General features: G+C 39.6%; 1 protein-coding gene across 1 annotated transcript; it reads left to right on the plus strand.

The window, feature by feature from the left end:
* Nucleotides 1-560: 560 nt before the first annotated feature.
* Nucleotides 561-10,612, plus strand: LOC114701419 (C-type lectin domain family 2 member H-like). The gene is made up of 5 exons (XM_028881506.2): nt 561-726; nt 5,361-5,486; nt 8,065-8,240; nt 8,787-8,893; nt 9,908-10,612. The coding sequence occupies exons 1-5, from the start codon at nt 621-623 to the stop codon at nt 10,038-10,040; spliced, it is 648 nt and encodes a 215-aa protein (XP_028737339.1). The 5' UTR covers nt 561-620; the 3' UTR covers nt 10,041-10,612.
* The last annotated feature ends 434 nt before the right edge of the window (nt 10,613-11,046 follow it).

Here is an 11,046-nt window from a genome sequence, read left to right on the forward strand (position 1 = left end):
GCCTGTCAGTTCCTTGTTCTAGCATCTCTGTAGCTGCTCTGCCCACAAACAAGCCAACTGAAGTCCCAGTGCCTGGGCAAGTCCTCCTTTTTAATCCGTTCCATGGGATGAGGAGTCCTCCCTCATCTTCCTCCTCTGTTTTGTTTTTTGAGAAAGAAAGAATGAGTCCCATGAGGATCTGCAGAGTCCCCAAGGACTGGAGGCAGAGAAGGATGACTAGCCCCCCCACAGACGGTCTCCTCATATTTCTTTATTATGCTCTGTTACACTGTGACATGCATGCTGTATCCTTCTGAGATTCACTTATCTAGTGAGTCTGAGACCTGCCACAGCTACACAGTGAGAGCCTGTTTCCAACACAAATAAATAAACAAACACTTCCTAAAACTAAAAGCACCATGCCTTATTGAATGATACATTTTGCTGTTCTGATTATTTTGTTTACAGTATACTTCATTCCTTGTCTCATTGTGTGGTGTGAGCCAGTATTCTGCTAGAGAGGTGAAACTTAACAAGCCACCTGATGAACAGGGTGGAGTTACCAACAGACTTGTTTGGAACTGCCCAAGACTGAAAACCGTAATTCTTCCTCTCTAGTTTCAATTTTAGTCTTCCTGTAGATGAGACTCAGCTCAGAGATGCCTGGGGCAGCGGCTACAAAGGACTCCACATGCATGCCAGAGACAGTGTCCATTGCCACAGACCTCTTTCAGGAGGAAGAAACAGGTATGTATTTGATGCAATATGAATCAAACTAAAAGGGCAGAGAGGAGCTTCACCAGAATCTCACAGAGGAGCTGAACCTTTTTCCTGTTAGCCTGTCATGGTGGGTCTCGGTAGAAGTGGAGGTACTTGGAGGCTTCTGTTATGTTAGTTACTCTGGCAAAGTATATAACACTCAAGTATTTCTGGGCAAGAGAATTGAACAATTAATCCATTTCATGAGCCTAAAGCATATTTTTTAGGTTTTATTTGATTCTTTTGGTGTGTGTGTGTGTGTGTGTGTGTGTGTGTGTGTGTGTATACGCGTGCACATGCCTGAGCAGCTTGCTAGCCCACTCTCTATCTGGTCATTTGCACTCTGGTGAAGTACAAGAGGTTGCTGTAAAACATGCTTCTTATGTCCCAGAGTGAAGGAAACTCTAACAGCACATCTTTCAATGTGCACAGCTAAGGACCTTCCCTGTGGGACTGGGGCCTGTAGTTTGCAGATCCACAGTGATTCAAAGGAAAGGGAGGGAGGGGAGGTGTAAGGGAGGTCTCAGCCCCCACTCCAGCAAATCCTCTGGCATTTCCAGTTTGTGGAAAATTATGGAAATGAATAATCTTGCAGGGTTTCTATTAAATTATCTTCTGTATTTGGAAACTGTCTATTTCATTCTTTTATTTTATTCCTTTTTTCTTCTTTCTTTACTTTAATTTTTGTTTGCTTGCTTGTTTGTTTTAGTGAAAGAATATGGGCTTCCTGGAAAATTGTTCATAATTACAAAAAAATATCAAGGTCATGAAGAATGTAGATGTTTTTCAGACAGGTCAAATAGTCCCGTAACTGAAACCGTTTTCATTCTCCACACAGAAGCACATACACACCCCATATTTCTGTGAGACACGTTAGCCCAGGCAGAGAATTTATCACACTGTTTGGGATTTTTTGTTGTTGTTGTTGTTGTTGTTTGGATATGTGCAATATTTTCTATAATGAACATTTAGGGATTAATTTTAAAAAAGAAAAACAAGTAAGGAAAGCAAACAATAAAAGTCACATGTATAAGTAAATAAATAACTTTCAGAAGCAAAACACCCAAGTAGGTTTTGGGGGACTATTTAAAGGCAAAGTTGGATATTACCTTATTGAAAAAGAAAGCCATTGTAGAAATCTTGATGCAATGAATTCAAAGGACATCTTTGTTTAATGTACAACTGGAAAGAAAGAGAGTTGAGAAGTTTCTATGGAGCCAAACTCCAAAGGACAGTGTATATGCTGTCCCAGAAACTTTGGGGAGCCCCACATTTAGCAAGCAGCTCCACGGGAGAGGCAAGTTGGTTCAGAGAAAGAGTGAAGGAGTCTGACTTTGGCCAGCATCCTAAAGAGATAGAGAATCAGAACATGGAGGAGCTAAGATCTTCTGATTTAGAACTCAGAAAAGCAAGCAAGCTTCACAGACTGCTTGACTGCAGCTCCACGGGTGACCAGAGTAGAGTTTCAGGGAAGCAAAAGCACATTATCTCAGTAAAATACTTCCTCCTGCCACCTCTTTAGCATGGCTTTGGGTGGATCAGCCTTCCTGAGGGGTGGTCTCTTCGCCAGGTGAGTGAGAGGCCCAGCATGACTAATTCTTATGATAGGACACAATGGTATGTCATGTCTACCCAGGACAACAGATTCCATTCTTTTTGACAAAATGAAATAGGACTCAACCAAGCATTGGCCTCAAACACTACTTTAACACTCCCTGCTCAAAAGACCCCCAAATAATTTAAGTTATGGGATAAACCTGAGGAATTGATACAACGTATTTCTGCTATGAGAATCTAAGGAACCATTTAAGCTATTTAGCAGACATATTTAATGTCAGTTACATCTTCAAGCACAGCACAAAGGCAGGGAGCTCACATAGGAGAAAAGAAACGAATTCAGTCACTTCTGAACTCTGGACTGGAAAGAATCCTGTTTCAAGGAGAATTGGAATGGTTCACCATTGGGACCTCTGCTTCTAAATCTGCTTGGCCCCTTTCTGTCTCCTGTCCTCCTCAGCTTAAGCATCCAGTCCTCTCTCAGCCTTTTCCTTAGCGTAAACTGAGACTCCCTGATATCTTGGAGTTTTCTAAAAATGAACAAAATGTGGTGGTTAAAGTCAGTTGGAGTATGGGGTTTTATTGGGGGCGGTTGATTTTTTTTCCAGAGACAAGTTTTCTCTGTGTAGCCCTGGATGTCCTGGAACTCTCTTTGTAGACCAGGCTGGCCTTGAACTCACAAGATCCTCCTGCCTCTGACTCCCAAGTACTAGGATTAAAGGCATGTGCTACCACTGCCCAGCCAGCTGGAGATTTTAAAAATGTAATTTACATTCATTAAAATTTATTCATTTGCTGTTTATTTCCAATAATTTTGAGAGCGTATATAATTATGAAGTCTCCATCACAATCAGTCTATGGACCCAGACCCCACCCAAGTACCCGGTGCCCTTCTGGAGACACTCCTTTCCTCTGTACCCAGACTATGCTTTTTCTGCTCTTACACACTTGCTTTTCAAGAATACCATGTAGCTGGATCCCCGCAGTAGTAAATGTATTGGATATTCACCAAAGTGAATTCAACAGCTTTGTGTCAATTCCTGAAAATAGTTTTCCTTCTTGGTTGTCTTGCATATTTCCTACAAACAGAGTTACTTATTTACTTCATGACCTTAGTGATTTTGTAATGGATTGGTCTGTTTCAATTCCTGATTATAGTTATAAATTTTATTTAAATATTAATAGACAGCATTCTACTTGGTCCAAATATGGTTCAGATGCACTTCACCATATACATAATTGTTCTTCAGGAGGATGGATTATCCCTATTTTTGCTACTACATCATTTCATAAGTATATGCCACAAAAACATCTTAATAAGTTATTTGCTGCTACTAATTAAAAAAAATTTTTTTTTAACTAGGCCCCTCCAGGCAGCCCCAGTTATCTCGGGTCTTGAAGATTGTGTTGTTGCTCCCTTTGCTATATTAGCTGAAGGACATTAGGGTGATTCTTCAGTTACTACTCAGTCTTCCTTCTTTAATATGACTTGTAGGAATTGTGTTATTACTAATTGTACTAATAGTTCTTGGGGCCTGGTTTCTTTTGCTGTCGTTCATCGGCCTCCTAATGTTTTACTTCCTCCTAATGTTTTTACTGACTCTTACTCAGCTGTGGCATACTGATCCTGTAATGTGTGCTTTGGATAAATTATCTTCTGCTCTTTCACAATCTAAATGTTTTATTGCTGTTCTAATTCTTGGCATTACTGCTTTAATATCTCTTGTAGGTTCTGTGGTAGCCTCTACTACTGCATTAGTTCAACAAGTACATACTGCATATCATGTAAATTCTATTTCCAAAAAAAATGTGTCTTTGGCCTTGTTTACTCAGGAATATATAGATAAAGGATTAGTAGATAGAGTTATGCTTTGGAAGAGGCATTACTCCATATGGGAACCCAGATAGAAAACATTAAGGTTAGATGTGGCATGCCATTCTAATTACAAATGGGTCTGTGTTACTCCTTTGCCATATAATGGCTCTCAATACACTTAGAATCAGATTCAGGCTCATATTAGATGTATTTGGAGCAACACAGATGTAAATTTAGATATAAACACTTTACATGAAAAATATCTGCCATTTCATTTACAAATAACATCACCAGAAGAGATCACTTCCCGTCTTTTAAAGTCTATTACTAGTTATGTCTCTTCTGGTTGTTTTTGGATATATATATATATATATATATATATATATATATATATATATATATTTGTATATATATATAATTGTGTATATATATATAATTTTCATGCTGGCTGTAGTTATAATTTTGTTTTACTTTAATATAAGTACATCTTGTCAGGTTGAGAAAGTTTTTTCAATTCCTAATATACTGAGAGTTCTTACTGAGGATTTACATTGACTCTGTGCACATGCCTTGCTGATTTTTCTGAAATGCTCCTTATTATTTTCTTATTCTGTTAATGCATAGAATTTCATTTGGTTAATTCATTATGATTAGAAAAACAGATGATAAAAGATGATTGATAGATAGATAGATAGATAGATAGATAGATAGGTAGATAGATAGATGACAGGAAGATAGATAGGTAGGTAGAATAGAGTCGAATGTAGCCCCTCTTAGCCTTAAACTCACTATTTAGTAAAAACAGTCCTTGAACTCCTGACTCTCATGCCTCACCCTCTCATGTGTTAGAATCACAGTCCTGTGCCACCATACCTGGCACATTGATTTTGTTTCTTTTTTTCTTATTATTATGGTCCAATAAGTCCTACCCAGGTCTATTCTTATGGAACTAAAATCTATGGGTAGTTTGTGTTGTTCATGGTGTTTTTTTCAACTTGACTTTCACTCTTTCAGTTTCTTGATCCTTCGTTGGTTCTTAGTTTATTAACTGGAAGACTCCATAGGAAAAATTATTTTTCCCTTTCCTCCAGTCTTCTGTAAGCCAAGGATATCATTTATGAACCAAGACCTTCCATGGAGGGCATTTGCAACAAGGAAGTACAAGCCAAACCTACAGATGATTCTGAGGTAATTTATCTTTTTCCCTAAAAGGTTCTCGAGATTGATACTCTCATACTTATGTTTTCAGGTAAAAAGCTCCAAGTACAATGTCTCAGGATCCTCTCCCCCGAGTCCCCTGTTAAGCTCTACTGCTGTTATGCAGTGATCGCCATCCTCACTGCAGCTGTAATTGCACTGTCTGTTGCTTTGTCCGGTGAGTGACTCATCTCCAGGTTCTGCAGCGTTCCGTCCACATCCACATTGTCACTTAGACTTACTGACCACTGTGAGCCAGGCACTGTGGAGAGGGCTGGAGAGAAAACTCACTGGAAATTCCTGTTCTCTGGGAACTTGGGGTCTAGCAGGAAGATGCAGTGAAGGAACAGCACAGGCTGTGGTGTGCACGGGAGGCCAGGCTTCCCTGGGAAGATAACAGCTAGTAACGTCTAGAGCAGTGGTTTTTTAACCACTTCCTAGTGCTGTGAACCTTTAATACATTTTCTCATGTTGTAGTAACTTGCAATCATAAAATTATTTTCATTGCTCCTTCATAACTGTAATTTTTCTACTGTTATGAGTCATAGTGTAAATATCTGATATTTCCAAAGGTTTAGACACATGTCCACCTGGGGGATCTATTCAAGGCAGAGAGCAAGGAGAGGAAAACTGGAACAGACTCACAAGGATGCTGCTGTAGCTAAAGAGAAGTGAGAATATGGTTAGGAATGGTACGGTAACCTCACCCTTCACATGACTTACGGTTTCAGTTAATGTCTACAACCATGGTCTGAAAATATTAAATAGAAAGTTCCAGAAATATGTGATTCCTAAGCTTTTAGCTGTAGATTGTTCTGAATAATGTGATAAAAACTAGAACAGCTTTGCTGCCATAGCTGGAGAAATGTTTCATGATATTGTTCTATAAAATCACTTTAACCACATCAATGAATAATACACACATCTAAACAGGACAAACATTTGCCAACAAGTCTTAGTCAATGTAAGCTAAACTATTACATAGCTCTGAAAAGAGTCAGGTAGAAGAAGTGACTCTCACTGCCTGTTGCATTTGTCCTTTTCACTGAAGTGTCGTGGTATTGGGTATGGGAACTTAGAACAGCTACAAAAAAAAACCCTTCACTAATGGGGGGAGTCATTTCTGATATTTAATATTTCTTATCAAGTCATATGTCTCCTGGAACTCACTAGACCTTTGAAAGAGCAGTGCATTCATTCTTACCTGTTAAAGTAAAAAATAGGTAAAGTTATAAGATGTCTATTATTCTTCTAAACTGTCCTCTGAAACCTTGTGACATTAAGAGCTTCACACACACACACACACACACACACACACACACACATTCATATGTGTGTGTATACATACATACATAATCACCTAATTATAATAGACTCAGATGAATACATCATACAGCTCGATTAACACAGCCAATCCAACACTTGCTGAGTCGCACACTCAGGTATCTTACCTAACTTCCATACAGTTAGGCTAGCCACTCAGAAGCTGTGGAGATTCAGGTGTGGTTTTAGACTTTATATGTCAGTTAAATGAACTGTGGCAGAGTTTAATCTAGAAAAACAATTCTCTTTGTAACCCTTTTTCACAACTTATGTGCCCTTTGCTGCATCCTGTCCTTCCTCATCACCTTACATCACTCTTCCTTGTTCTCCTTTCTAAAGTCTTACACCATGCTCACACTCAAATCTGTTTACACTGTACATCACAGGCTGGGACTGCATGTGACAAAGTACATGGGTCTCTTTCCTTCTAAATTTGGGTGACCTCATTTAATATCATACTTTTCCAATCCACCCACTTTCCTACAAAAATTTCATTTTTCTTTACGGCTGAAATATTATTCAGTTTTGTTGTGTTCCATATTATTATGAATTCTTCAGTAGATGAGCATCCAGGTTAGGTCCATTTCCTTCTATTGTAAATAAGGCAGCAATAAACATGGATGTGCAAAACTCTCCATGGTAGGATGTGTTCTCTTCATATATATCGAGGAGTGGCATAGCTAAGTCACACAGCAGGTCTATTTTTAATTTCTTTGAGGAACTTGCATATTGGCTGTATCAGTTTGTACTCCCACCAGCAGGAAATAAACGTCCTTATTTCTGCATATGTTTCTAACATCTGTTGTCATGTTTCTTCATAACAGCCATCCTGACTGGCTCTAACAAGAGCCAGCATATGTTTATATATAAGCTTAATGGTTGTGGTAGAATTATAAGAAGGTCTTGACCTAAGTTTTGGTATACAAGATCTATTTTGACCATGTCATGTTTTGCAAACTGGCATTTCTCTATAGTAAAATCCAGGCAAGTAAGGAGTTTTCTTTCTTTTGTCAAGAGAAAAGCTGGATATGAAGGAGGATTATAGGAAAGGAAGCTATAGAATTCCAGGAATCAGGAACAGTCCTAAGGGGCTGATGGCCTAGAAATGATTTCCTCACAGGGTATGGTGTCTTTAGTCCTTACACTCAGGAGACACAGCCAGGAAGATTACTACAAGCTCTGGATAAGTGCAGGCCACATGAGATCCAGGCCAGGCAGGGTTCCATCTCAAAACATAAAATACAAAGAAGGAAAAAGAAAGCTGTTCCTCGTAGTCCCACCGGAAGTCTCTGGATTGGTGAGCCTCATACTAGGAGGGGTCTTCTAATGATCACTTACACAAGTACAGTCCAAGAACACACCTCACTGGGATTTGGGTGGAGCCAAAGGGAATTGCTTCTTTATTATGTTTCATGGCACTGTCTGCATTTCAGAGAGACCAGTCAATAAGACCTGTGGGCCTTGCCATACCACCTGCCCAAGAGACTGGATTGGATTTGGAAGTAAATGTTTTTATTTTTCCGAAGACGTGAGAAGCTGGACGTTTAGCCAGACTTCCTGCATGGCACAAGAGGCCCATCTAGCTCGATTTGACAGCCTGGAGGAGCTGGTAAGAAAGGATCAGGAAATGGTTTGTTGTTCATTACACTGAGTGTGCAATTCCTTGAAATGGGGAGCTTAAGGCTGAAACACGAGGCAGGATCCTACCCTAGGCACCGGGGGACATGGGAACAGTGTGTGCCATTTGCTGATGTTATTGCTTCTGACTGGAACCCTGAGACATTTCAGAGACATGGTTCATGCAGTGTTCACAGTCAATATGTAACATCAGGCATGCAGTCTACTGAGATACCTGATGGTCATGTAAGTCTTCATCCATGCTGGCAGGTGTTGCACACTGAAGGTGACAACTGTTAAGAGCTGCAAGAACAGGCTTAGCAAGGGACTTTCCCAGCCACAATCAGATGGGGAGTCATCAGTGTACTTGATTATGGACATAAATTACATCCACTGAGAACTGAAGGCATTCATGCCTCCAAAGTCAGTAACCCCCTGTTACATCTGCTGCTTTCCATAAAGAAGGCTGTAAGGCAGAGACTCAAAGGTCATCTGAAGCTGAGAGATACACGTATTTGCTTTCTGTGTTTTATGACAGAATTTCCTGAAGAGACACAAGGGGGATTCTGACCACTGGATAGACCTGTACAGAGAGTCACCAGAGCACTCTTGGAGGTGGACAAACAACACTGAATATAACAACTTGTATGTTTGTAAACCACTTTTCCTCTGCTGCATTCATGTATTGTGTTTATGTGAGTTATGACTATAAGAGAGGAAAGACTGAGTCATGTGAAGCCAACTGTGCCACAAAGGTAGAAAAATAAACCTTAAGTTGGAGGTGTGCCTCAGAGGTAGGCCATGTGCTTATATGTAATAGATAATCCCCAGGAAATCCCACATCCCTGCCAATTTAAATTCTTCTGTGTGTTCCCATTTATTGACCATTATTTTCAAAGCATTCATTAGTGTGATTTCACTCAAGATCTTTAACATGATAATGGCATCTGGGGTAGATGTTGTCTGCTCATCACTAATTGAAAACTTTTCATTGATGATAGACACCTTTCTGAGATGTAGACAGAATCTAGGATGGGCAGTGAGGGATCTGAAACCCCAGGAAGCCACTGCAGAACAGCTGGGGTAAGACTTGTCAGACAGCTGTTTGCACAGCTGCACCTGTCACAGAAGCAGAGACTCCAGGGGCTTTGGGAACCTCCTCTCAAGTCTCATCATCAAAGAGCACCCCAGACAGCTCCTGGATGTGAGCATAGCTAGCCATTTTGAATGGAGCCATTTCACTGGAACAGTAAAGCACAGAGTCAGTCATGTCCATCATTAAATATCTTTCAGAAATTTACTAAGAATTGGATTTTTCCCACTTTCATACATGTGCAAAAATACTTGAAGACAGAATTGAAAAAATCACCCTTGTGAGGCCACCCATGGCAGAAGTTCATTTGAACATAACATCAAGCACCAGTCCAATGCCTTTTACATACTTTATAAGGTCAATATGGAGGAATGACAAAGATGTGGTGCTCAAACTGAACCCCAAGCACATAAAGGATGCTAGGTCCAACAAGTACAGGTGATTCCTCATGGACTCTGCCTTTCTTTGATTCTTATTACAAATAAGCAATGGAGATGGGCAAGATTACACTGCTGGACTGAGTCAGTATGAGCCTGTGCTGAAATTTTGTTTGTTTGTTGTTTTAGGGTTCCTATCCGCGGAGAAGGAGAATGTGTCTACCTGAGTGACAATGGGATCAGCAGCGGCAGAAGCTACACATACAGGAAGTGGATTTGTAGCAAGCCTCAGCTATCCTTTACAAGGGCCAATGGTTTTTAAATGCAGGGTAGGGAATGTGCCAAAGCATGCCTGAGAAACAGATGTCTGACCTGTTATCTACAGTTGCTACTCCACTCCTGATCTGCTAAAATCATCATCAAAATCCAATGATAATGTGTGTTGACAGCAAAGATGAAAACTCACTTAGAGGATTATACGTGAGGGTTCTTGGGAAAGCATGGATGATTCTAAACTAAATCAGTGTTTGAGCAAGAACCTAAATTATAGTCATATCTGTATTAGTTAGCTCCACTTTTATGACCAGATATGAAATTTGTTTCTTTGGTCCTTGCTTTGAATGCAGGGGACCTAAAAATACAAGGTGACTAAACCCATGGAAATGATTCAGTAATCACAAGAAAAGTGATAGTTGATCTGTGAACTCTAAGTATTTTTGTATGCATGGTTGATATTCTTTTGCAAAGTTCAACGACCAACACGAAGTGATATCTAGCCAGTATTGAAACCAATACTGTATACTCTGTGATTAACACATTGTGAACATTGTCAAAATGTTTTTACATGTTACTCCTCAGCACTCCTATTTTAATTACAGTGGACTAAGAGCATGATCCAAGCAAAGGCCATTTTACTTTCTTAATTCAACTTTTTTTGAGACTTTCGTGCATGAGTATGTCATTTGAACTTTATTCTTTATTAGCTTCACTTAAAACCAGCCTAGTTTGAAATGAAGCTAATGAAGAATAAGACAGTTAATTACTGGACATTTTAAAAAGCATTAGCTGCCTAATTTTGCAATCATTTACACACAGTTGAGTTTTAAGGACAAAATAATTTAATTTTTTGGTTATATGCTATACTGTACTGATGAGTCCTAAAAAGGACGAAATAAGAGGTCAAAGCATGTCTTCAGTCAATTCTATCTTCTTACTTTATTGACATATAGACTAAGCCTGATGATTTGAGTTCAACCTGGACCCACATGGCGGGACTGTGCTTGTTATGTTTGTTTTTGCTGTTTTTGCTGTTGCTGCTGTTGCTTCTG

Source organism: Peromyscus leucopus, chromosome 3, assembly GCF_004664715.2.
Source record: "Peromyscus leucopus breed LL Stock chromosome 3, UCI_PerLeu_2.1, whole genome shotgun sequence".
NCBI lineage: Eukaryota > Metazoa > Chordata > Mammalia > Rodentia > Cricetidae > Peromyscus > Peromyscus leucopus.

Coding starts and splice junctions, on each gene's coding strand:
- LOC114701419 (XM_028881506.2), top strand. CDS start 621: ATGAGACTCAGCTCAGAGATGCCTGGGGCAGCGGCTACAAAGGACTCC. Junction 5,487..8,064: donor ACTGTCTGTTGCTTTGTCCG/GTGAGTGACTCA, acceptor TCTGCATTTCAG/AGAGACCAGTCAATAAGACC. Junction 8,894..9,907: donor AACACTGAATATAACAACTT/GTATGTTTGTAA, acceptor TTGTTGTTTTAG/GGTTCCTATCCGCGGAGAAG.